The sequence below is a fragment of the Lolium rigidum genome, chromosome 6 (assembly GCF_022539505.1).
Source record: "Lolium rigidum isolate FL_2022 chromosome 6, APGP_CSIRO_Lrig_0.1, whole genome shotgun sequence".
Lineage (NCBI taxonomy): Eukaryota > Viridiplantae > Streptophyta > Magnoliopsida > Poales > Poaceae > Lolium > Lolium rigidum.
In genome coordinates, this window is record NC_061513.1 from 287,883,632 (window position 1) to 287,911,171 (window position 27,540).

Sequence of the window (27,540 nt, forward strand, 5' to 3'; positions counted from 1 at the left end):
GTCGTTACATTCTTGGAGGCGCCGCCTTGGACTTTCTTAACTCTTGTTGTGCGTTGGGTTTGCGGCGGTCACGTGGGGTTGCTCTATGGTCTGGGTGTTGGATGTCAGGGTGGCGGCCCCGAACGGTGGGCCACGCCACTAGGCGGCGGCCTCGGGATGCATGGTGACCATGGCTTGACAATGGTATATATTTAGCATGTTGATTAATTTAAATTTAACATGCTTCAGCATGTACTCTTGTTTTGGATCAAACTCCTTATATACTAATCCTATGAAGTTAGAGTTGTGTTTGCTCATGTTGGTTGTGTAAGGGTTTTTATTTATTTATTTATTTAGCATTCCTTATATTTACTGAGTTTTGACGTATAAGTTTTTTCAGCAAGCTAATTAGCTTTATAATAAAAGTGGCTCGCATTTTGAAACGGGTGTAGTGTTTGTAAGCAATGAAATTCGAATCGCCGCGACAAATGTACCATCATACACGTGACTTAGATATCAGGAGACGACATGTAGTTAATTAAATAAGCTGCTGCATCAATTCTAATACATGGGCCCAAAACGCTGAAATTATTCAAAATGGTAATGGAATATTTTGTAATGAAAAAGCAAAATCATCTAAGTTCTACTATGTTCTAGCCAAAGTAAAGAAGAAAAAAACTTGTATGCTTCAAAAAAAAGAAATATCGTCACTCAGCACGGCACTTTGCTGGTTATAATCGAGAGTTCGGAGGGGCGCGGGGTCTTTTTTTTTTGTCAAAGCAGAATTTCCGGGGTTGATTGGGTATATTAATTGATCATCTTGGTCTTTGGTATACCATCTCATTCAAGTGTGAAGGGAATACGATTCGTTTCGATTAATCAGCAAATAAATAGGCTTACTTGAAAATCTCGCGCGTGGAATAGGAGTACTCCATGATTTGAGGCAGCTACAGTAATTGGTGGGAGACAAAGCAATAGTATTCGCCAGCAATGGCGTGCGCGTGAGAATCACCGATTCAGCAAATAGTAATGGGGCGCTCACTTGAAAATCGCGTGGAATTTTCATCCATGATTTTAGCTACTAGCTATAGCAATTACTGGGAGAGGAAGCAATAGCCAATAGTAATTAATGGCGTGCGAGAATTAATCAGCGCGCGTTGCATGGACCAAGTCCCAAACGGAAGTAGCGCGTGCATTGCTGCTAGGCTGGAGGACTAATTAATGGTCATCCCATTAATAATAGTATAGTAATCGCTAGTAATCGGGACGCTTGGTTTCAGCCAATCACATGACACAATTTGCCTCACCCGGATCGGTGACCCCAACCGTCCAAAAAGATCCAACCAACGCCTAAATATTACTCATGCCAAGGCCTATATATATTATATTATGTATGCCAAACAAAAATCAAGGCAAGAGAAAACGAAAATCAAGGCCCTGCCATCGGGGGGCTACTTTCCTCAGTCCTCACTCTCCCTCGCCGGCGTGCGATTCCCCAACCACCACCACCTTCGCCGCCGCCGTCTCTTCTCCCCACCTCTCCTCGACGCGCGGGCACCTCTCCGGGATCAGATCGACGGACGGTCGCCGGCCCCCTTCTCCCCTGCACCACCTCAACCTGCCGCCGGCGGCTTCCCCCCACCACCCCTCCTCCCAAGCGCCGCCGCCCCATCCTCGCAGACGAACAAGGAGCCGTCACGCAGCAGCCATGGCGCCGCCACTGCCTGCTCATCGACACCATGCGCGTCCATCCGACGGCGCGCGCTGCTCCATCGACACCGCCGGTCTGCTTCGTGCGCGCGGACGACTGAGCGCGCCACGGTACACAGTGCTGCATCCACCTCCAGCCGCAGGGAGCGCGCGCCGGCGGCCACACGAGCTTCTGGATCCCCTCTCCGTACGTCCTCGCTCTGGTACAGCACCCGATCCGACTAGTCCTAGCAGGTTTATTCCCTACTCGTACTACACGATCTGATTCGGCTTCTCTTCGTCCGCCCAGCCCAGGGTTTCCAGAATCACTAGTAAGTCTACAGAACCGGTGGTGCTACACCTTTCTCCCATAATAAAGCATAAGGTCTCCGATAGCACATATTTACAAGATGCACCTCTATGTGTTCTGAGATGGTATCACGTTTGTTTTGGTTATCTTTCATATTTTTCCTGGAAATCTCATGGAATTGTGTACAAAGAGGTGCGATTTCTCATAGCTCGCCCTATTGGTGACATAAGCAATCGATTTTGATTTGTATGTTCTGATTCTGATGATCGCTCTTTTGTTTAGCGAGAAATAACTCTTATTTGTTGTGGTTCTAGTTTTAGTTGGGGGGCGAATACCGTAGCTTTTTTTTTCTGGTCCCATGATGGCATGAATAATAAGAAGAGAAATGTTATTGTGATCCTCCAATTTTACAACAGATGGATGCATAGTTGTGTGTTTCTGGTGAATGCATTGGTTTGGAATTTAAGTTCAACTTGAGCTGTAAATCTGAATATTAAAAACTCCTATTACCTATTGTTCATTCCTTAATTACAGGAATGTGGTTAGGTACTTGTTGGCAGGTAACTTGTGATTGTCTAATCTTCCAACAATTTGTTACTTACAGGAAAAGTTGTAAATGAGCACACAATTGCTTAGTTGCCACTGGCTTGTTTGTCTTTGGTGGTTCTCCTTTTTTCTGTATAAGTGGACTTCTTTCTTGAATCATTTTATCACTGTTGAAGAAACTTTTTTTTTTGAACATTCACCGCTCAGACTTTTATTCCATTAACGATAAACGTTCTCATTGAACAGGCTCAATCAGAAATCCAGGGATTTGTTCAAAAGTAACAACTAAGGAATTAATGGAAAGAGCCGAACGAGCACTAGCATGTGCAACTTTATTAGCCTCTCTCCTAGCAAAGCAAAACCTAAAACCCTGGAAGTTGGAGACAGTAGTTTTCATCTCCCTTAACACCTGATTAGAGGCTGGCATGTGCCCCTCGTTCTTCTCCCAAGCTGCGACAAGCAGCTGGCAAACTGTTGAAGAAACTTAGGCAGCTGATTTGTGCAGACATTTTACCTGTGTAATCCTTGTATGAAACATGCTAGCGATCCATGCTTGAAGCATTAGATGAGTTTTACTTGCAAGCGAATACCGTTGCTTTTTTTTTCTGGTCCGATGATGGCATGAATAATAAGAAGAGAATACTACTACACATTTGGTCTGTTTTCACTTTCTCTGTTGAGTTGTCAAGCATATAGTATCCATGGTCATTCTTTTCACTTCATTTGCAGCTAGAACCCTTTCTAGCCACTCTCGAATATTACCAATTATTCTTACGAAACATGCTTATTTCTGAAGAATGACGTGCTTTATTTGTTTCCTCAATATGTTTTCCTTATGTTATATACAAATAACATGACTGCACTTTTGTTTTGTGGCTGCATTGGTGAGGAAATAACAGTGTGGTGACATCAACCCCAGGGGCAATGTAGACTGAAGATTTTTACTCATTTGGACTTCAGTTGCAGTCCTTTTTTTTACTTACCTTCTGAATCATGTCTAGTACTCCCTCGGATCCGAAATATAAGTCGTTTTAGCTTTTAGATACAACCCCCCAAAACAACAAAATGTTCTCTTAGATGGAAAGAAAAGGGATGAACAGATAACTAAGGTTCTCTTAGATGCGATTCTTTTCAGATTTATGGAGTAAAATGCCTGCTGCTCTGCAATTCCCATCATTACTGAGTTTTCTTACACACTTAGCCAGAACCAACAACACACTGTCTCCACTTTGGACCAAAGTAAAGACCGGCAAAATTGTTAGATCTTTATCTACCACAAAGAGAATTCACATTTTGCAACAATAAATAATTTCATGGATTAGAAGACATGGTCAAGAGCTGTACCTTTATTTGCATTTTGTTTGCTTTGCCTAAATTGACCCCACAGTATTGAAACACTTTGACTAAAATCAACATGGATCTTCCGATCATCAATCAGATGATTGTCTAAACTCACTCCACAATACAGAAACACTTTGACTAAAGTGTTCTGAACAATTAGAAAGTGCAATTGCTTGAAAATGACAAACTGGATAACTATGCATGTCACAACTGATGCATAAAAGAGATATCTGAACATTTAGCTCTTCTTTTGGTCAAAATGGTCATGCTCTCTATTTCACTGAAATGAAACATCATCCAGTAATGGTTAAATTTTGTGTGTGTTTATTTTAGGTAATGGTCACTGAAATGAATCAATTAACCAAGTCGTGGTTAGTACAAAATGAAAAATCTGCATTGTGTTTTCTGTGATGAAGCTGAAACCGTCGAGCATTTATTTTTTCATTGCATAGTTTCTGATAATTTTTGGAAGAAAGTCTCTCATTTCCTTGGCTTGGGCACTGGATCTGATTTTATTTCTATTGCTGAGTTTTGGATTGCAAATAAAAAGCATTGCTCTCTGAGCACTATCTGTGCCATGGTACTTTGGTGCATTTGGAAACATAGGAACGTTTAATTTTTGACATTCAAACTTGGCTCTCTCTAAGGCACGATTTGGTGGCAGGTGCTAAAAACTGTCAAGAACCCATGCTGGCACGAATGGACCTCTTCACTCAAACGGTGCTGTATCTGGTCAAGTACCATTGTGCCTTGATGTTGGGGTGATTGATGCTAGGCATTATGCTTCTTCGCTCGCCTCCCAGCTGGGTTAGCTCTCGCTGTTCCCTATCACCCCTTTGACTCCATACAGCGACTCCAAGGTCTCTACAAGCTCCCCAATGTCTCTGTTCTGGTACTCTAGCTGGTGGTAGCCGCAGATGGCCCGGCACCTGCTGCGTCCGGAAGTCACAAGGGCAAAGCTCCAGGCAATGCTTGATCGCCACATGACTGTAGAAGAGCAATGACTCTGATCACTTGTAGTCTATTAGTCGTAGAAATGTCAATGTTCATCTTTAGTCCTAGAAATGTCCATGGTCATCTTTGGGTTGCAGGAGCTACCGGTGCTGATCGTGGTTAACCGTTGATGGATGTGTTATGCAGTAATTAGCTACTCTGTTTTCTCATGGACTCACTATAATACATACATGGTTAGGAATCCTTTTCTTATTTCTTCTTTATATTTAATTCTCTTTGTTCAAATCACTGGAACACCGTCATGTAATATTTGCTTGCTAAAGTTTGCTTCTTTTTCCGTTGTTGAAATGTTTACACTAATGTCCTATTTTATGAAAATAGCTCCACTGTTTTACATTGCTCTACTTCTACTTAAGAAAATAGCACAAGAACAAAATTTGGGTACTAAAAATAGTAGATTATAAATATATTTATGTTTGATTCCAGCATGAAAGAATGTTCACAATGCGAATCCTGTCCTCGCTTTTCATTTATGCTTCCAGTTTGTTCTAGTCTATTGTTACATGGTTCTTTTTACCAGCAATTAAAATATGCTTATCTTTTGTGCAGTACATTGGGCTATTCCTGGGAGCATTTGGGGACCGGCTGATCATCCTAGCCATTTGGCTTCAAGAATATCAAGCATGGGAACTATTTGGCTTCAAGAATATGAAGCATCTTCCTCTCTTTGAATCGATTCAGTTCGTTGATGTGGGGATAACATCCTGACGCATGCGCTTCGCTTCAGGTTGCAGGAGCTGCCGGTGGCTGATCGTGGCTCACCCGCTTGCCCGTTTACATGTTTGGAGTGGCGAAGGTAGATCCCACTAATTGCACCTGCGTATTTTGGTTTTACTACTGGCGGCTGCTTCAACAACTCAAATGTCATGTGTTTTGGGAGTGATTACTGGGATTGGTCATCTGGTACAGCGCTAGTAATTGTTCTTTGATTTACTAGTCATTGCATGCTTACCTTTGCATGCCTATTTTTAGCATATACAAATATAATGTTTGGAGTGCATCTGTATGGATAATTGCTAGTAATTTGATCACTTGGCTAAGGAATTAGATTAAAACATTTTGTATCTATCATTTATTTAAGGCGGAAAAGAACTGATAAGTATACAAAATAGGTGGTGCTACACCTTTCTCCCATAAAACATAAGGTCTCTGATAGCACATATTTAGTTGACGCACCTGTATGTGTTCTGACATGGTATCACTTATGTTTTTGTTATCTTTGATTTTTTTTCTTGGAAATTCTATGGAATTGTGTACAAAGAAGTGTGATTTCTCATATATAGCTATACCGGTGACATAAACAAATGATTTTGATATGTATGTTCTGATTCTGATAATCGCTCTTTTTTTAGCGAGAAATAGCTCTTATTTGTTGTGGTTCTAGTTTTGGTTGGGGAGCGAATAGCTTTACTTCTTTCTGGTTGTGATGATGGCATGAATAATAAGAAGAGAGTACTTTTGGTCTGTTTTTTCGCAATGTCTCTGTTCTGGTACTCTAGCTGGTGGTAGCTGCAGATGGCCCAGCACCTGCTGCATCCGGAAGTCACAAGGGCAAAGCTCCAGGCAATGCTTGATCACCACATGACTGCAGCAAAGCAATGACTCTGATAACTTGTAGTCTCTTAGTCCTGGAACTGTCAATGTTCATCTTTAGTTTTCAGCACTGAACTTGTAGCCTTTTTCTTTCTTTTGTTTTCTTGCTCTGTTTCTTGCTTTAAACCTGAGACATGTGGCCTTTGCCAAAACATAGTTTCATTTAAGAAGGGAGCCCTCTTGATCGAAAAGCATGTCCTGATGCTTTCGGTTTGGGTTGCAGGAGCTAGCGGTGCTGATCGTGGCTTGCCCGCTTGCCCAACAACATGTTGGACTGGTGCAGTTTTGCACTCATTGCACTTGCATATTTTCTATTTTACTATTTGCTTCAATGCAAATATTATGTGTTTTGGGAGTGTTTACTGGGATTGGTCATCTGGTATTGTGCTAGCCGTCGTTCTTTCATTTAGTCATCACATGCTCCTTTGCCTATTTTTAGCTTAGGAATATACTGTTTGAACTTTGAACTGCTTAGCTAACCTGCGTAATGCATCTGTATGCTAATAATTTGATCCCTTGGCTAAGGAATTAGATTAAAATATTTTATATATATCACTTATTTATAGTGGAAGTGATAAGTATACAGAACATGTGCTACACCTGCCTCCCATAGAACATAAGGTCTCCGATAGCGCATATTTACTTGATGCATCTGTATGTGTTCTGAGATGGTATCGCTTATGTTTTGGTTATCTTTGATTTAATCTTGGAAATTGTATGGAATTGTGTACGAAGAGATGTGATTTCCCATAGCTCTATTGGTGACTTTAACGATTGATTTTGATCTATATGATCTGGTTCTGATGATCGCTCTTTATATAGTGAGTAATAGCTCTTATTTGTTGTGGTTCTAGTTTTGGTTGGGGAGAGAATAGCATTGCTTTTTTCTGGTTATGATGATAGCATGAATAATAAGAAGAGAATACTACTACACATGGTTTCTGCTTTTCACTATTTTTTTCACTTTATTTGCAGCTAGAGCTCTTTCTTGTCACTCTCGAATATTGCCAATGATCCTTAAGAATCATGCTTATTTCTGAAGAATGTCGTGATGTATTTGTTTCCTCAATCGGTTTTCCTTATGCTAATTACTGCACTTTTGTCTCTTGGCTGCAATGGTTTGGAAATGACATGAATACCAGTGGCAAGGTAGAGTGAAGATTTTTACTCATTTGGACTTTAGTTACAATCCTTTTTTATCGTACCTTCTAAACCATCTCTACTATCTCGTTAATGTACTGTATTTTTTTTCGGCTAAAGGGCAGCCTGTAGCGTCTCCATAAGGAGTAGCACATGATCTGCAAGGTGAGTTACCAATTTCATATTCCTTTTTGTTCGGTGTGGTTCGGTTGAATTGCCATGGCAATGTCTTGATGCACCCAGGTTGGGTAGCAGGAGCCGCTGGTGCTGACTGTGGGTTGCTTGTTTGCCCAGCGACATGTTGGAGTGGCGTAGGTAGTTTCCCCTTCTTGATTGCACCTGTATATTTAGGATTGTGTCGCTTAGTTTGATGGTAAATATTCCGTGTTTTGAGAGTCAGTATTGTGATTGGTGATCTGGTGTTGTGCTAACAGTTGATGGATGTGTTATGCTATAATAAGCTACTACGTTTTCTCATTGACTAGTATAATCCATACATGGTTTGCTGTGACCAGGAATCCTTTTCTTCTTTCTTCTTTGTATTTAATTCAATTTTGGTGTGATCTATTCATTCATTCAAATTTAGAGAGAAGAATCTAGGTGTTTAGTATTTAATTCAATTTTGGTGTGATCTATTCATTCATTCAAATTTTGGTGTGATCTGTTGCTTTGTGTAATGATGTCCCAATCACTTGCTGTCAATTCATTTGGTTTTTGCAATCCTGAAAGTTGTATGTACATCTATGTCACTATGTATCTGCTTGCTAGTTCCACTATTTAGTCCATGTAGAGAGAAGAACCTCGGTGTTTAGTGTTCAATAGCTCTAAAGCCATTGTTGCAGTTGTAATTCCACATTACATAGGTGTATGCCTTTTGAGGAAACAAACATGCTATCATGTTGGTAGATACGTGCTTGTCTAGTTGAAATCGTTCTTGGGAATCTGTTTATTTCTTTGCAAAATCTGCTTTATAAGAGCTAAAAGTTATGTTTTGCTCGTGTTGAAGGATAAATGACAAGGCAGCACCTGGAGCGCTCAGGCTGATGCATCACTTACAAGGAAGAACACAGGGACAAGGAGACGCCGCCATCAGGCATCACCTAGTCGCCGTCCCATGTTGCATTAGTTGTGTTGTATGCGCTTTTGGCTTTGTTTTATTTGCTGTGTGTTGTGAATGTCCGTAAAAGATGGAAGATCTTGGTAAATTTTCTTGCTGATATATATTAGCTTTTATTCTTGATTGTTTGATCTGTGACCTGAATGTCTGAAAGAGCAAAAAGGTAATAGCAAAATTTCAATCTTTTCGTGTTGTTTGCTGTTGTGAAGTGGAAGGATTGAGGAATGTTGGTTTCAAGCTGAAGTAGTTTTGCATGATCGATCATGCATGACGGGTGCCAACTTGCTGTTAGGAAAAAAACTGTCCTGGTCGATGACACACTCACGTATCTACAAGAAGCCTGACTGAACTGTGATTCTACTAGTTCTCGTTCACCTTGAATCTAGTGATCCATTTTGCAATGTACATATAACAGAACTATTTTCTAGGAAACAAGGGAGTGACTCACGAGAGAAATCTATTACTACTCCCTCTCCAAAAATAACTTTACCTATACACACTAAAAACATGTCTAGACACAACTGTATCTACATAAATTTGCCCAACTTGCTTCATGATATTAGGTAATTCTAGGTAGCAGCTGCATACTATAAGTAGGGTGCACTTCGTGAGAAAAGTCCAAGTGGTTTGCATTTGCATGTGCACTGGACATGAGAGGGATTGTAAATCTAGCCAATTAATGGGTGTCTAAAATCACAGCTAACGTGCTACATGTCAAAAGAAAACCATCTGTGCATTTTCGGCGGTTTATGTGGTTGGATGAGCAAATGAAGGCAACTAGTAATAAGAGACAAAAGACAACGCAACAATTCTTGGGGGAATGGAAACATCCGGTCGTAAACAGATCAGTTCCGCGCAATTAACTGACTGCCATATCAACAATCCATGTCAATAGATAGATTTGAGGATCCTTCAGCGGTTGAACGGAGATTTTTTTTGTTGAGAAGAAAACACTCATACATTGATAGAATAAATATTTACAGAGTCTGTTACAACAATCTCAGAGATAGCCGGAGGAAGGGGTGGCAACCAGATGTACCGCACCTTTTGGGAAATAGCTAAATGTGCTAACTCACGAGCAGCTGTATTACGCGTTCTTCTAGTGTGACTCATGGAGCATCCATCGAACAAGGCTTTTATCTGACGGATTTCTTCATAGTCTTTGTTCTGCAACTTTGAAAGACAATTAGCTCTAGAGACCGCACCACTACTCGATAGAATGGAGCTAGGAAACAGGGAATGGTCCCTCGCGATCTTTAGACCAACAAGAATGGCCTTGGCTTCAGCTTCCTTAGCATCACCACAATTTGACATGTGCTGGCTGGCGGCGAGGCAGGTTGTCCTAGTATGATCCCTCATGATGATACCAGTTGTTGCCTCCCCGCTAGCCTCCGAGAACGCTGCATCAACGTTGATGCAGACAGTTCCGCTGGCAGCATAGTAGTTTACCTGAATCAAGGGAATTAGTAACGGATGGCAAGAACAAAGCTGCCAGTCTATGCCTGTGTATTTGAAGGATCGCTTATCAGGAATTTTCCAAAACCTGTCGGAGTGCTCTTGGTGCAGCTGACTGTTGCATGATAGTTGTCTTCGTCATATGTGACGCAGATTTTGCAAACGCCTTTTGTTTCCTGCGTTCTCGTCCACTTATTGACCATAGTAGCTAGATTATCACGAGCAGTTCTCCACCCAAATATAGGAATCTTTTTAGGAACAGCAGCAGTCCAGATGTTGTTCCCAATTGGTCTTTCAGAGTCACGTGAACTGCATCCAGAATGCCATCTGATACCATGTTTGCTGTTATAAGCTGCCCTATAAGCGCTTTTGACAGAAAAATTCCAGAAAGGGTCATAATGCCAGGCGATGAAATCCTGGATGGGAAGGAGTGTTAATACTCAAGATAATATCTGTGCCCTCAGAATAGAAAGTAAGTATATTAGTACCAGGAATGAAGAGTTGTTTTAAGAACGGATATTTGCCTCCTCCCGTCCAACTTTTCCATTTCCATTGAGATTCAAACAGTTCCAAAGCTCAGGCATGCCAGTTATAGCCCTCCAGGCGCATATGGTAGATACGAGCTAGCTTGTTCAGCAGGTGAGGCGGGAATAGACAAAGAAGCGCTCTGCTTGTTTGACTTGCCGGAGGCCGGAGTCGATGAAGACAGGGCGTGGCACCTTGGGCTTTTATAGTTGAGCGACGCGCCATAGGGAGGGAATGCGAAGAAGGGACGTGGTGTTGCGAGACAGAAATGGGCAGCTCACCCATGGCCGACCACCTTCTAAGCAGTCTGGAGCTTGGCCTTCCCTGTCCTGCTGCTAGATATAACTTACTTGTGGTTCGGCGAGACAGATCGGGAGAGACAAAGAGAAAGAGAAAAGGCAGAGATTTGTGCGCCGTGGATTCTACAGGATGGCTGGATGAGGAAAGGCTCGCCGGCGTCCGCCAAAGCGATACAGAGCATCATGGCCTCCCCTCCCCTCTCCTCGCCAAAGTCATAAGTCACGGCACGCGCTGCCGCCCGCGGCGGTGACCATGGCCTTGTTTTATAGGCGGAGGAGGAAGGTTCGCGTTTCCGATCTGGGCTTCTCCCCCATAGATGGCTGGTGGGATGGGCAGCGGGATGAACGGCAGAGATGGTTAGCGCCACGGATCGCGGAGTGTGAGACCGGAAATTGAGCGGGCGATTGCGTTAAACGAGGGGAGAGATTAGTTTGCATTAGCATGCGCGAGGAGAAGACGGATCGATAATTAGTACTGGCATGTGATTTCCGTGGGGCGTTTGACGAGTGCGCGCGGCAGGTGCGGGCGTCACGCGCGCACGACGTACACGCACACGCAGCGTATTGTTGGCCGGCTTGGTCGCGCGCGAGGCATGCAGCTAACTTTCGGTCCGATCGTTTGGGAGGCGCGCGCGCGAGGCTGGGATACGATCGACTGCGCGTTGACCGTGAGATGCGCAGGCAGGCCCACACACCCCGCTGATCGAGCTATCCCGTTGACCTGTTCACGCAACCCGGCCGAGTCTACGCGCACACCCGCTAGAGTCGGTGGTGTTTGCTTGGGTATGACATGCGGTGCAGGCGCACACACTCCGCAGGATGTCAAAGACACGTACGTACGTACGTACGTCTTGGGCGATGGCTGCCTGCGCGCAGACGGGTGCGCCGTGCGCGGGGAGTGCATGCTCCATCTACTCTCCTTCCACTGCGTGCGCGGGGAGTGTTTTGTTTTTGTGAGTTCTTGGTTTCCTGAAGCTAGAAACAACAACAGGTTTATTTACATGATTTCAGGAACTACATTCACACATCTTGGATGAACCATCCTCGATACCAGGACCGGGAGTCACTCACCCGCGCGCGCAGTTTCGCAGCTTGCAATTACGCATGATCCCGCGCACCGACGCTTCGCAAACCCACGCGCGCGTCACTGCCCACGGCTCGCGCTGTCGCCGGTGGAGCAATGGCGCCGTCGCCAGTCTATCCCGTCCACCTCTCCCTCCTCCTCCTCCTCTCTGCCATTCTCGCCGGCACCGCGGCCACGAAGACGACGTTCCCAAACACCACCACCACCACGCCGGCAGGCTGCCCGTCCTACCGGTGCGGCCACGCCGTGGACGTCAGGTATCCGTTCTGGATCGACGACGGCGACGGCGACACGAACGGCACCGCCAACGCCTCGTCCCACTGCGGATACCCAGCCTTGCGCCTCGAGTGCCGGCGCGACTCGCCGGTGCTCCCGTTGCCGTCGGGCGACTACGCCGTGACCCACATCCAGTACGGCGACAGGACCGTCTCGCTTTTCGACCTCGGCGTCTTCTCCCACTCCAACACGTGCCCGCTGGTCGCCGGCCGCAACCTCACGCTCCCGCCCGCCGGCGCGCTCTCGCTCACCGCCAGGGACGCCAACCTCACCTTCTTCATCCACTGCTCCTTCGTGGTTGGCGTTCCGGCCGGACACCTCGTCGCGTGCCTCGAGGGCGACGGCCGCCACCACTCCTACGTCTTCCGCGACGACGACGACCTCATGCCGGCGCACGGGCTCGCCGGGGCGTGCCAGGACGTCGTCGGCATTCCCGTGCTCAGGAGGTCCCTGCTCGGCAGCAGGACGGGTGACACGGCAGCCGCGCCGGGCCCGCTGGACGCTGTTGTCCCGGCGCTGAACATGGGCTTCGAGCTCAGCTGGCGTCCAGCGGCGGGAGGGGAGTGCGGCGGCTGCGAGAAGGGCGGCGGCATGTGCGGCCACAGTCGCACGGCGGGGAGCGAGGCGTGGGCCTTCACGTGCTTCAGGACTGCCGCGAACTCTGCTTCATGGGCCGGGCCGAAATCTGCAGGTACGCATGCAAGACATTCTTCTTTCGCTTCAAACACGCTAGGTCATTGCAGTTCTGTACGGGGGCTTCTATTTACCGAGCTGGTCGGTGCCAGCAACCCACCGCACACCCCCCAGGGCGTATATGGGCTCGGCCCATTAAGCGGATCGTCCACACACTTCAGGCGGGAGGCACTGGGCCAGCCCAGTAACATTTCTCTCCTTTCTTTTTTCTTCTGCTATTTTATTTGTGTTTTGCTGAATATGAACAAAATTTGAATCTAAACTTTCTGAAAATTTGAACAAATTTAGAGTCTGAACATTTTTAGAATTTCAATATTTTCGTATTTAAAATATTTTGAACAGATTTCAAATTTGAACAGTTTTCAAATCTAAACGGATTTCAAATTTGAACGGTTTTCATGTTTGAACGGTTTTCAAATTTGAACATTTTTTAAATTTAAACATTTGTTTATATTTTCGCATTTGAATTTTTTTGAACAGATTTTAAATTTGAACGGTTTTCAAATTTGAACGGTTTTTAGTTTTGAACGGTTTTCAAATTTGAACATTTTTAAATTTAAACATTTTCTCAATTTGAACAATTTTTAAAAATAAAAAATTTCGAATCTGAAAAAATATAAACAAAACAGAAAATAGAAAAGAAAACAGAAAAAGAACCCAAAAAAGAAAAAAGAAAAACGAAAAACGAAGTACTACAGACTAGAAAGACATAAATGGGCCTGGCCCATACCCGACCAGGGGGTGTGCGGTGGCCGGTAGCCACCGACCTGGTCGGTGTATAGGTTTCGCCGTTCTGTACAACATCTTGTTTGCCTACATTTCAGTCACGTAACTTATTTGTTAAGCGCTCATGTTTTCTTGCTAGCATAGCTATTTAGTCGTGTGCTACTTTCCTCAGTCACGTATCTTGAGTTTTTTTTCTAACAAAGGAGAAAAGATACCCTAAATAAATTGAGCAACATTTGTCTCGTGAAAGGCAACGGTAGGAGCGCTACAGAACCGTAGGTTACCAAGAACCCATTATGCTAAGTTCCAATTTTTTTTATGAGCTTTCGATCAGCAGTTATCAAACTTGGTCAGGCGCTTCCGCCTCCCGGAGAACACCAAGGTGGAGGAGATGAAAGCCGGGCTGGAGAACGGCGTGCTCACCGTCACCGTGCCCAAGGTTGAGGTCAAGAAGCCCGAGGTGAAGGCCATCGAGATCTCTGGTTGAGCGATAAGGACCAGCTTGGTCGGTGTGAGTGCGAGTACACCCATTTGCCACTTCTCATGTTAATTCCCTTTTTTCGCATCGGTGTTCAGTTCTGTGTAGTTGTGTACTAAACTCTTGTGTATCTTTCAGTTCTATATACTCGTGTGCGTGCTCCAGTTTGCTGAAAAATAAATAAAAACAAATTGTTTGGTCTTAATACTTTGCAAACTCTGACATTGTGCAAGAAATATTTTTGAGGCGTGAGCGGTGGCATCGATTCCCAAATCTAGCAAGATCATACCTTTGGAGAAAAATAATGTTATGAGATCTGGTTACAAAATTAACTACCTGGACCAGTTTTTTCGTTTGGCACTTGATGTTGTTTTTTCACATCTAAAGCTGTGTGGAAGTACGGTGGTCTGTCGAGTGTGCGGGGGCAGTATATAGCTCTCCATCTCGTAGGCGGAGGCGTGTTGAACAGTGGTGGTGGCGGACATGGTGGATCGGTAGGGTTGTTTGACTTGGACAATATCATCTTCAACGTCGGGGCTTTCCAGGTAGGTCCCACAATTGGATCACCGCATTGCTAACGACGACAGTCCTCCTCACAAGTACTACTTAATGGAGTGGCCGGTCAACCCATTAAGCATGGACAAGTCCTTAGGGAAGGCGACCCACTATCCCCGCCCCTCTTCATCCTAACAATCGATCCACTAAAGCAAATCATTCGCATCGCCACCCGCCACGGTTTGATTCATAAGCTTCGCGGTTGTGGCTATATTATCTTGAGAACCTTCCTCTATGCAGATGATGCAGCAATCTGTGTTGTCCCTTTTAGGCAAGACATCATCAATATTGCAACCATTCTTGAGTGATTTGGAGAGGTGACCGGTCTATGCACAAGCTTTCAAAATATATCCTTTGTCACAATCTGATGTGGGGACATAAATCTTTATGAGATTCTTGACGGCCTTCGGGTTATGCGCACAACCTTCCCTATGAGATACCTTGGCCTGCCGCTCTAGGTATGGCTCCTAAGAAGAGGGAACTTCCGAATCCTTTAGGACCAAGCCACCACAGACTTACCAGTATGGTATGTAAAATCCATCACCTCAACATACCTATCACTTGATGTCACTAATTATTCCTCCAGACATCATTTCTTATTTCAACAAGCTTGAGTGGACCTTCCTTTGGTCGGCCAAACACAAGACCACGGGAGCACAATGCAAAGTCAATTGGGACAATGTGTGCCGCCCATAAGCGCTTGGTGGTCTTGGATTGCTTAACATCGATAATTTTGCGAGGGATCTACATTTTTATGGCCTTTACTAGATTGTCAGGACAAATATAAAATTTGGGTGAGAATGGATACTCCTTGCACCGCCGAAGACATGGATTTTTTCTATGCCACTACTACAATCACAGCTGGGTGTGGCCAAAACATTTCATTTTGGGAGGCACACCTTGGCTTGAAGGGACAAACCGAAAGATATAGCACCACTTATTTATTCGGCTTCCAAGACAACGGTGTAATTTTTTATGTCCGTTGATTTTTTTATATTTCAGCTATGTACAAAGATATTAATCACGGGGTGGACCATGTGCACCCTGCAACGATGCAGGTGCCACGACCATCTTTTCTTTTTCTTTCCAAAAATGATTAGCGTCGGCAACCTAAACATATGCACTGGTGGTACATCCATATATTGATGGCGAACAAACTGATGCGTCGGTGCTAGTCGGATATCACCGGCCTGTTAGCGCAGGAAGATCTAGGTGCGCCGGCGGTAGCTAAAAAGGGGTCCACCGCGGTAGCCTGGTTTCTAGTAGTGTCAGTAGCAAGTGATGGTAGGTTGGTAGCTGTGCTACTTATGTGATGTTTCTTTTTTCATCCGGGGAAATGCAGCGTATACTGACTTTGCACTGGTCCACAATTTCGGAACTGATGATGTGCCCTATGTCAAGCTACTATGTAAATTATATAATCACATTGATCAATTATGCCGTGCGGTGATCAATTATGCCGGGTGTACCGCGCCTAACTTCTAGTATGTTTAAATGCCTGTTTAAAAACTGCCACTAAAAATGGTTAGAGGCATTTTGCAAAGTCAGCTAAAAACATGCCATTTTTGGGGACAATTTGCTAAAGTGCGGCTAAATTTGGCGTGAAGATTTGTTCCAGGAGTTCGAGCTGGTTTTTGCAATGAGAGGATCCTAATACAGTTGCTCATTTGTGTGCGAAAGAAGCTCACAAGTTAGAGCCTTTTAGTTTCAGACTTTGATTTTATTTCTGGTTTTCTGAGTGCTATTGTAACGTCAGATGCTATTGTAGCGCCGCCCTTGCCTTCCCATGAAGCTCCAGGATTAGGCATAGAAAACATCCCCTCATCTCACTTCGCACCACCGATAGCAGCCGCCGCCACATGAGGGAAGAACCAACACCTTCTTGATGCACAGGAGACCGTGTTGTTTCTTTTACTCAGCCTTGTCGCCACGGTCGGTTGGGAGTAGATTCATTGCATAACACCTCTCATTACAAAGCCTCTCACCCTCGTAACCATGGCCGTCCAGGAGAGGCTTCGCCACATGCATCACAAGGTCGCCAACAAGCACATCTTTATTCAAGGAGACGGTGGCCCTCTTTTCCACCCCTAGCTCCAACCAGAGGAACACCAAGGCAAGAAGTAGGAGTCCTAGAACGCTATAGATCTGGCTGCCAAGATCTGAAGCTCCTCTCCATCTACTAGGTGAAAAGCCCACTACCGCCAGACCATCGAACCTACTCAACCGATCTACTCAGGAGCCTCCCCTAGTCCATTTCTGACAGGCTATTCCGGTGGAGAGGACTATATAAAATATTAGAACCCTAATTTTGGTTATTGTGTTTATTTGACCCTTCCGGGGATATATAGAGAGGTACAATGAGAAGAGAAGACTTAGATTACAAGAAGATATAATCCTTGCCTAATCTTAGTCGTACATGTATTTAAACATTCTCCCTCAATCATACAGGGAGTGAAGCGAAGGCTTTTGCGACTGGAGAAGTCCCGCACATCCATCTCCTTCTCCACCTTGTCATCATCATCATCCCCTTCTGGTTCTTTCTTCTCTAGCCTATTGCAGTCACAACGGGAGTGTTGTGGATGCAAATCTCTACGGCCTTAACCTCGGGTTTCTTGACCTCAACCTTAGGCACAGTGACAGTGAGCACGCCGTTCTCCAGCCCGGCCTTCACATCCTCCACCTTGGCGTTCTCCGGCAGTTGGAAGCGCCTGACGAACTTGCCGCTGCTGCGCTCCACACGGTGCCACTTTTCTTTTTTGTCCTCCTTCTCCTTGCTACGCTCGCCGCTGACAACGAGCACGTTGCCGTCTTCCACCTCAACCTTGACCTCCTCCTTCTTCACGCCGGGAAGGTCCGCCTTGAAGATGTGCGCCTCCGGCGTCTCCTTCCAGTCCACGCGAGCGTTCGCAAAGCCGGCTGTTTCGGAATCCCAAGATGCTGGAATGATGGAGCAGAAGCCGTCGAATGGGTCGACCCAGAGGTCGGCGAAGGGGCAGCGCCTAACCATCGACATCGTTGGCTGCAGTTTCAGCCTTCGCGGATAAAATGATGGCGAGTGTCTGATTTGAATTTGTTGCTATGCTGTGTGTGAATTTGTGATCTTCTCTCTTGGTTTCAGCTATTTTTATAGACTTGGGAAGGATGCATGGCGCGATCGGGAGTTCGTGAATCGTGAAGCACCTCGATATCTCTCGTTTTTCCACAGGACCAGTCCATTCCAGACATAAAGGACAAGGTCCACTCACCGACAGTAGGCTGGAGAGTGCTCTAGAACGCATGATAGGCCCTTCCTTCCTGGGCTGAAAATAGAAACAAAGAGAAGCAACGCTGAGCTGGAAAGGAAAACAGAACCAAACCCTCGTCGACTCGAGAGAACTCGCGATGCTTCACGACCGGCACCCCACGACATTATAAGTACCCCGTCGCCTCCCCATCAATTCGAATCCATCTCAACTCAAGCCAGTGCAAATCACATTTAGCAAGAGCGGCCAACATCTTTTCGACCCCTTCATTTTCCCCTCTAAAAAACCTAAGCAACACACCAACCATGTCGATCGTGAGAAGGAGCAGTGTGTTCGACCCCTTCGCCGACCTCTGGGCTGACCCCTTCGAAGCCTTCCGCTCCATCGTCCCTGCGATGTTGGATTCCGACACCACCGCCTTCGCGAATGCTCGCATGGACTGGAAGGAGACCCCTGAGGTACACATGTTCAAGGCGGATCTTCCTGGCGTGAAGAAGGAGGAGGTCAAGGTGGAGGTGGAGGATGGCAACGTGCTCGTTGTCAGCGGCGAGCGCACCAAGGAGAAGGAGGATAAGAACGAGAAGTGGCATCGCGTCGAACGCAGCGAGTGGCAAGTTTGTCGGGCGCTTCCGCCTCCCGGAGAACACCAAGGTGGATGAGATGAAAGCCGGGCTGGAGAACGGCGTGCTCACCGTCACCGTGCCCAAGGCTGAGGTCAAGAAGCCCGAGGTGAAGGCCATCGAGATCTCTGGTTGAGCGATAAGGACCAGCTTGGTCGGTGTGAGTGCGAGTACACCCATTTGCCGCTTCTCATGTTAATTCCCTTTTTTCGCATCGGTGTTCAGTTCTGTGTAGTTGTGTACCAAACTCTTGTGTGCGTGCTCCAGTTTGCTGAAAAATAAATAAAAACAAATTGTTTGGTCTTAATACTTTGCAAACTCTGACCTTGTGCAAGAAATATTTTTGAGGCGTGAGCGGTGCCATCGATTCCCAAATCTAGCAAGATCATACCTTTGGAGAAAAATAATTTTATGAGATCTGGTTACAAAATTAACTACCTGGACCAGTTTTTCCGTTCGGGGGCAGTATATAGCTCTCCATCTCGTAGGCGGAGGCGTGTTGAACAGTGGCGGTGGTGGCGGACATGGTGGATCGGTAGGGTTGTTTGACTCGGACAATATCATCGCTCTGATGTTGATGCCCCCGAAAAGAATTGCGACCTAGTGCTTAGTAGATTTCTGCAAGGACAGATTCACATAATGATTTGTGCACTTGAAATTGCAAATGATACTTTTTCAGTTGCAAGCCAGGGTAAGGTTGCAACTATAGAAAAGAACCAACAGATTTGCTTCGACATCTGGGCTAATACTGAGATGTAACTTGAATTGCAACTGATACTTGATGATCTCATTGTACAAAGAACTAAATTAGTTCGAGTAGACTGAAAATTAGTAGTATCCGTAATCTAATAGTCAGTCGGACAAAAAAAAGGTAAACAAACAAAGCAACAAGCTGTAGAGTGAATATTCCGTAACTACTTACGCTTGCACCAATATCGATTTTTTACATTTTCGTATTTTTAAAAAATGTAATAAATCATGGGCATGGGTTGTGTTGTATCTTGTACATGTACAAAATTTCGTACCAAAATATAACCGTAGAACTGTGGAGAAAAGAAAAGACCAAAGTGAAACGTATTCCGTAAAATTTCACACATCATTTATCTTTTTTTGTAGGCCACATATTATTATATATTTGAATGAAACTTTGCCGATGCATATTATACAACATATTATACGCTCCTGATTTATTTTACATTTTTCAAAATTTAAAAATGTGACATTCGTAATTGGGTTCAGGGTTTAGGGTTATCCATGTGGGCCTCGGCAGATAGCTCGACAAACTGCGAAGTTTTTTGGCCTCCGTCAGCTGGAGAATCGTATGATCAAGCTTTGTTGAAACTTTAATCGACACTTGGCGATCATACTTAATTCGATTATTAGCCGGCCGCTGTCGGCTACCATAGGCAATGTCGCCCAGCACTGAGCATTAATTGTATTGATAATTAACCAAGTTCAGTACTCACATGAGTATAATGACTACATAAGGAACATAACTGGAAGTCTTGGATAACATCGATCGGCCTACCGACGCACATGCTTCTCTGCATCCTCGCCGTGATGGCGATCCCGGGCATCACCGGCAGCTACTACACCCTGTGCCCCACGGACGAGCTGGACATCAGCACCCCCGTGTTCCGTGCCAACCTCATGGCGATCCTCGACGCCGTCCCCGCCGCGGCCGCGCCGACCGGCTTCGCCGCCCTGCAGTTCGGCCTCGAGCCCACACCCGCGTTCGTGCGCGGCTTCTGCTTCGCCGACCGTCCGTCGCCGCAGCAGTGCCTCGGGTGCCTGCAGTCCACCGTGGCCGAGATGAAGGCCAAGAACTGCACCTACAGCTGGAGCGCCGGCATCTGGGGCGACGACTGCCTCCTGTCCTACTCCAACACCAACACCTCCTCGTCGTTCGACGAAAAGTTCCGGCGGTTGAACTTCACCTTAAACGACGGCGGCGTCGCGTACCCCAAATTCTTCGGCCTCGACGAGCTCGGCAACCTGGCGCAGTCCCTTGTGCCATCCAACGACGCGACCACGAGCGCCGGAGCCGCCGCGAACACGAGTACTGCTCGGGGGAGCACAGTGCTAGCTCGGCGCACTGCCCGAGGGACAGGGCGAGTGACTGCTCCCAGTGCGTCAGGGACTCGGCGCAATACCTGGAAGGGTGCCCGATAATGAACGGAGATTTTGAGTGCCACTACCTCGATGGTACCCAAGCCGGTGTGGCCGCCGTGCTCGGCTTCAACTGCTACCTAAGGCTCGAGATAGCCGTGGGCGTTCACGTGCTTCAGGACTGCCGCGAACTCTGCTTGGCGCCTCGCCCGCGCAGTCGCAGCCGGCGACGTGCGGTGACCTGACCATCTGCGGCTTCCCGACCTTCGGCGTCACGTGCAGCGACGACCCACCTACCGCCTCATCGACGACCGTCGTGGCCTTCCACGCCAGCCTGGCAAAGTCTCCATGGGGTGCGCCTGATTAATACAAAAACCACCGCGGGCGGGCCCACCAAGATCTGTCCCGCGGATTTCTTTTCTCTCTCACGTGCTGCCCCGACGTACTGGTCTTTTTTTCTTTCTTTCTTTCTCTCTCGCGCGCGCGGAGAAGCAAATAGACTCCGGCCAGGATACGATCGAGGTTTACAGGATTTCAGTCGCAAACCTAGCTCGCTCGATCGCGTCTGGTTTCGTTTCGGGCCGGATACAGGATCGAGGAGGCACTACGGATCAATGCTTCACCTCACGCTCGCTCGCCCCTGATTCAACAGATTATGTATGGCCCACCTCATGTACACTACGTACGGATGACGTTTTGACATTTTAGAAAAAAATCGGCTACATTTTCCCGTTCAAGCTGACCACGATTCCCCTCCTTAAATTGTATACAAGCCTCACGAAAATCTAGACGATTTTCCAAATCATACTACTCCCTCCGTCCCGGTTCACAGGGCCCAATCTGAAAAAATATTTGTCCCATAATACCTTTATACTAAGGCCTGCATGCATTTAATTACAAGTAGTAACCCCCTCTAATTACTCTTCACCTTCTATTTCTCCTTTTTTTTAACCTTGTTGAAGCAACCTAGTGCATGCGGGTGGGGTGGATAACTAAGGCAAGAAATAAAACTGGCCTATGCATGCCCGTGAGAATGCATTAGCATGAGTCTGTTAGCATTCCTATATTAAATAGGGAGTACATCTGGCTGGAAAGAGGCAAGTGTCAGGAGAGTTTTAGCATCCAATCAAATATTGCCTTGGTCGCGATGCAAAATTAAGTGAGCCCAATGAACTAGGACGGAGGGAGTACATGACATCAATATACAACATCGATATATGTAGACACATTCTAACTGTAGATACATCTATTTTATTTTAGTGGCAACTAATATGGATCAGACAGAGTACAAAAAAGTTAACAAGAAATAGTAAAGCTAGTAACAAACAACAAAGCTTGCCACACGAGACCTCTTCTGTTTCTACTGCAACCAGACCAGACCAAAGCTCTCGATAACAAGATCCCAGGCGTTTCATCCAATGTCAAGGCAAAGCAGCCGGTGCGCAAACCCGCATGCGCGGCATCAGACATACAATGTGCGCCAAACAACCTCCTGGCACGAAATTATTACAAACTTGACTAGGATCCGAGATGCTCGGCCAAGGCTGCGGCATGACCTTCCCTCTTTTTTGGAAATCCAAACCTGCACAACAAATAGTATACTTCAACTCAGACAATACTAGTGCATACAACACAACCCATGTGGCATACAAACATCATCGAGAATTTCTGCAGCCCCCAAAGAAACAGAACATCAACGAATGACGATGCACACCACAACGCACCCTCGATGGCTGAAACAACATCAAAGGGGAACCAAAATAATCACCTGAGAGGCCACCACTACCACATTAGCGGCGTGTTGAACTCACTACCATCTCACGTCAGCGAGGGCGGAGGTGAAGCAGCGCTGCTCCCTTCGCCCAGCTCCAGCCGCTCCAGACAACGCCTAGTCAAAAAATTATAGCATAACGTTAATATTGTGCAAACAATTACAGAGCAATACTAGTGATGATTTAAAGAACAATAATATGCATGAAAGTGACACATAGCAACCAAGGACACAACATTTATAATTGAACTCCAGTTAAAAGACAACATGTGCATAGTTCTGAACTAAATAGCACAGATGGTATATGACTGTAGCAAAGGAAATTTATAGGAAATGCAAAACAGAAAGCAAGCCTCGCTGAATCATGGAAACCATGTGATTCAACTACATGACCAACAGCACATTCCAGTATCAGAAAAGCACCACGAATTCCTAAAAGTAGAAGCACCGCATATTCGTGAACTAGAGAATGAATAAAACCAACCAAGAAAGAAGACCTATTATGTCACGAAATAACCATATCGCTACAATCACCAAAAAATCCACCATTCAACGGAACCTGTAGCCCAATACATGGAAGGCAGTGTAATCCAGTGAGAGCGCCGTTCCGTTCTTACCACGCCACAAGAGAAACAGCGCCGCTGGCCCCTGGCGATGCCCGACTCACCTTGCTTGCCCCAGGTAGGTCGCACTCAATAGTCAACCGGCTTCCGCAGGGCAGCCGCAGCGCTGCGACAGGTGTACCACCTGCTACCCGCCCACCGTGCATGTCCACTTACTGGTTATATCCTCGCAAAACAAGAAAAAACCACATGATGGTGGTCAGCTCTACATCAGCAAATTTATTCAAGAAACAATAGTATTTCGTTCACCTAAGTAACCGATGCAACTTTAATCAGCAATTGTGTTGAAAAATTTGCCATGACCTTGCTATTCTTTTGCACATCCAGACCATAATTCAGATAACAGAACAGTAAAAAGTGTGGCACATGACACGCCTATTTATGCATCCAAACTCAACTCACTAGTCCAACCAAACATGATAACTCGATCAGAGGCCTTAACTAAACACAAACTCCACACAACTGAACAGTGAATGTCCAGCCAAAGTAAGATGCACAGCATGGAAGTTCATGCAATCAGTCCTGGTATATAAGAAAATGACAGTTCAAATCAGAATCAAACCATAGCAGTGCCACTCCATAGCGTCTAGTACAAAGAAAATAACAGTTTGAAATGCAAGCATCATCCTCGCCTCCTACAGCCACTGCTACTTCCTCGCGCTGCTGATGCCCCTTGCAACCACAGCCGCCATCGCTTTCCTGCTGCTGCTGTCATGTCCGATGGTTTCAAATATTTTGGATGAAAATTAGAGCTGGACCAAGCTGAAATTCTGGCCCAAACCACTAGGACGAAATAGCAACTAAGGAATATATACCAACTAAAGACAACAGCTAGGGAGTACTGAAATTTTTGTCATGACCTTCCCTCTTTTTTGGAAATTCGAACCTGCACAACAAATACTAGTATACTTCAACTCAGACAATACTAGTGTATACAGCACAACCCATGTGGCATACAAACATCATCGAGAATTTCTGCAGCCCCCAAAGAAACAGAACATCAACGAATGTAGATGCACACCTGAACGCACCCTCGATGGCTGAAGCAACACCAAAGGGGAACCAAAATAATCAGCTGAGAGGCCACCACTGCCACGGTAGCGGCGTGTTGAACTCACTGCCATCTCACGTCAGCGAGGGTGGAGGTGAAGCAGCACTGCTCCCTTCGCCCAGGGTGTCGACAGGATCGCCTAGTCAAAAAATTATAGCACAAAGTTAATATTGTGCAAACAAGTACAGATCAATACTAGTGATGATTAAAAGAACAATAATATGCATGAAAGTGACACATAGCAACCAAGGACACAACATTTATAACTGAACTCCAGTTAAAAGACAACATGTGCATAGTTCTGAACTAAATAGCACAGATGATATATGATTGTAGCAAAGGAAATTTGTAGGAAATGCAAACCAGAAAACAGGCAGCGCTGAATCATGGAAACCATGTGATTCAACAACACGACCAACAGCACATTCCAGTATCATAAAAGCACCACGAATTCCTAAAGGTTGAAGCACCGCATATTCGTAAACTAGAGAATGAAAAAAACCAACCAAGAAAGAAGACCTATTATGTCACTAAATAACCATATCGCTAACAATCACCAAAAATATCCACAATTCAACGGAACCTGTATCCCAATACATGCAAGGCAGTGTAATCCACTGAGAGCGTCGTTCCGTTCTTACCACGCCTCAAGAGAAACAGAGCGCCGCTTGCCCCTGGCGATGCCCGACTTGCCCTGCTGGCCCCAGGTAGGTCGCACTCAATAGTCAACCGGCTTCAGCCCCCGAACCAGCAGCGCTGCTCCCTTGGCCCAGCTCCACAGACACCCCATCCTTGCTCCGTCAGCAGCGCAGTCTGGGTAGCAAAGCTCCCTGCACATGAAAATTTGAGTCAATGGAGGAATATGCGTGGAAAAGAAAAGCAATAAGAGTGTACTTAAATACGCCCTATAATTGCAACATATGCGAGCAAAACTTGAGCATCGGTGCCAGAACAAAACCCAGCGCTCAAGCTTCAGGTGCAAACATGTATGTATGCACGTGAGTGCAAGGCAGGAGGTGCAGAAATAGCCACCCAAAAATCTGAACATTTCAACAAAACTTCTCTACTGATCTGATAGTTTTTCAACACGGTGTCGACAGGGTCAGTTAGAAGCGAGCCAAAGGTCGCAAGGAAGAAGCAAAGACTGATTGAGGGCTGTACAAAAACAAAACATGCTTGTCCGAATAATCAGTATGAACTATCATACTCATCTGAACTCCATGCACTGCACAAGTTACTGAATGTATTTGCAGCCTAAAGAAAAAAAGACTGGGAATTCAGACAACTTTTTGTGCACGGGTGCTATATGATTATCCTTGTTTTTGCAGTATTCTAGTATGGCCATATTACACCAAAAGAATTAGTGTTCAATAATTGGCTAAACTTGAGCCTGACTAATGCATCCACGTCTAAACTAGTTTATTATAGTTTACAGTTTTACAGGTCCTAGCTATAAATCAATGGGGCTAAACCGTTCAAGGGAAGCAGCCAACGCATACAATCAATCAAATACATGCATTAGACGGGACAGCAAGCACGACCTTCTTCGTGAGAACTGCTACGACACCGAGCTCCTTCCTCCTCCTGCTGCTCTGTAAAGAAGCAATTTTTCAGTCAAGAAAACTGAATCAGGGGGAAAAAATGGATTAAGATTAGGGTTTGGATACCATACCTTGACGGCGACGCCCTGGAGCAGGGCGCGGCGAGGCCACGGTCTGGTCGACGGCGGCGACGGAGCGCAGAACGGTGGCGCTGCGCCGCCACGTCCGGACGGCGTGCACCACCTCGCCGGCGTGAAAGCACCCGTCAGCCACGCGCGAGACGCGGGCAGCAGATTCGACGGAGCGCTGCGCGCCATCCAAGCAGCGCACGAGCGCGCCGTCGAACGAGCCGCCGCGACGCGCAGCGGTTCATGGGGGCGCCGCCTCTGTCCTTCGCGAGTCCATGGTGGCGGCGGAGGCCGATCTTGTGCGTGGGGATCGGTAGCGGTTGGAGGTTGGCCGGATGGAGAAGGGGACGGCGGAGGGGAGGGGAGGGAGGTGGCCGGCGACGGGGAAGAGCGGCGGCGGCCGCCTTCGATCTGGATTCCGTTGGGTGGGAGCTGTGAATGGAAATGTTGGGTAGCATCGGACGGCCTATTGGACTCAAAGCATTTACGTCTCGGCCCAAAAACCAAATTCGTTTGGCCAAATCCTGCGCGGGAATCCTACCCCACTATTGATTGAATCAATCACACAAACTGCATGGTACATATCTCTTACCGAGCTCGGCGAACTAGAGCAAAGAAGTTTTCATCCGAGCTTCACTAGATGTAGACATCGAGGTGTTGTGATCACTGGGTCAAGCGATTTATCGCCCGGCCAATGCAATCACCTTGTCGAGGTCCTCCTTGTCGTGTCAGGGTTTGAGCCTAGGCGTCTTGGTTTGCCGAAACGGGGGTGTGGCGATGGTTGTATGAACGATTTACGATAGCGCTAGGTTCCCGGAAAATCTCGATGAAACAAATTCACTAGCTAAGATTGCAACACGATTAACAACAGTTATAGAATCCTGGTTATTTAACTCGAAAATGTATAATAGACACTATCTTGTCATCTCATGATATTTACAAAAATTGGAAGACCAAAAGTCATGCATTAGGGCGTGATCTTTAGATTGTAAGCATAATGTTTACAATGTGTAGAAAAAAAATTATGCTTTTAGTTAAAAAAAAATTGGAGATCCCCAACTTAACATCAGGAAGCATAAACCAAAATATTAAAAGACTCCCAAGGTCATAATCCTATCTCGTGGGTCTCCTAGATTTTACTTGAAAAAGGTGATTGCATGTAACTTTACTCTTTGTCTATTTTATGATATAGGTCATACCAACATGAAAAAAAGAAAAAGAAAAGAACAAATTCTTAGAAGAATTGGGTCGATGTCCTCGAACTAGTTGTTTGAATTATAAATTCACAATCTTCCTCTAGGATAGTAATATTCATGAAGCAATGCCATCCTCACACTCACCCTCACGGCCTCAAGAATTTTCTCCTTCAACCCGCACCCCACCCTCCCGCTCACCCTCGAGACCTCACCCACACCACACCCGCACTACCTTTACCTGCTATGTCGTGCCTACCCTCGCATCCCCGCTACGCTCCCCTCGCATAGCCACCGCCCACCGCGCTCCCCTAGCTTAACGTGTCACCTTCCCTCGCATCACCGCGCTGCCTCCACCTTCCATAGAATTCACCGAGCTCCCCTCGCCTCGCCACCGCCTACCGTGCTCCCCTGGCTTGTCGTGCCACCTTCCCTCGCATCA

At 46.0% G+C, this 27,540-nt stretch overlaps 2 protein-coding genes, 1 long non-coding RNA gene and 1 pseudogene across 3 annotated transcripts in view; 2 read left to right on the forward strand and 2 right to left on the reverse strand.

Moving 5' to 3' along the window:
- Window positions 1-12,188: 12,188 nt before the first annotated feature.
- On the forward strand, window positions 12,189-14,274 carry LOC124664316 (LEAF RUST 10 DISEASE-RESISTANCE LOCUS RECEPTOR-LIKE PROTEIN KINASE-like 2.1). The gene is made up of 3 exons (XM_047201862.1): window positions 12,189-13,059; window positions 13,102-13,178; window positions 14,125-14,274. Exons 1-3 carry the CDS (start codon window positions 12,189-12,191, stop codon window positions 14,272-14,274), a joined length of 1,098 nt encoding a protein of 365 aa, XP_047057818.1.
- A 3,091-nt stretch (window positions 14,275-17,365) lies between these two features.
- Window positions 17,366-17,833, reverse strand: LOC124664317 (16.9 kDa class I heat shock protein 1-like). The gene has a single exon (XM_047201863.1). The coding sequence runs from the start codon at window positions 17,831-17,833 to the stop codon at window positions 17,366-17,368; it is 468 nt and encodes a 155-aa protein (XP_047057819.1).
- Window positions 17,834-18,367: 534 nt separating this feature from the next.
- Window positions 18,368-18,818, forward strand: LOC124659594 (annotated as a pseudogene).
- A 4,438-nt stretch (window positions 18,819-23,256) lies between these two features.
- The window catches only part of LOC124659598, a 37,592-nt gene continuing 33,308 nt past the window's right edge, over window positions 23,257-27,540 (reverse strand). Inside the window, exon 4 of the long non-coding RNA XR_006989634.1 lies at window positions 23,257-23,351. This is a non-coding gene — a long non-coding RNA (uncharacterized LOC124659598). The remainder of the gene's footprint in view (window positions 23,352-27,540) is intronic.

Bases quoted from the DNA above. Each gene is read 5' to 3' on its own strand.
- LOC124664316 (XM_047201862.1), top strand. From the start codon at position 12,189: ATGGCGCCGTCGCCAGTCTATCCCGTCCACCTCTCCCTCCTCCTCCTC. The intron at 13,060-13,101 runs GTACGCATGCAA...CAAACACGCTAG, and splicing joins GGCCGGGCCGAAATCTGCAG to GTCATTGCAGTTCTGTACGG. The intron at 13,179-14,124 runs GTATATGGGCTC...TTCGATCAGCAG, and splicing joins CACCGCACACCCCCCAGGGC to TTATCAAACTTGGTCAGGCG.
- LOC124664317 (XM_047201863.1), bottom strand. From the start codon at position 17,833: ATGTCGATGGTTAGGCGCTGCCCCTTCGCCGACCTCTGGGTCGACCCA.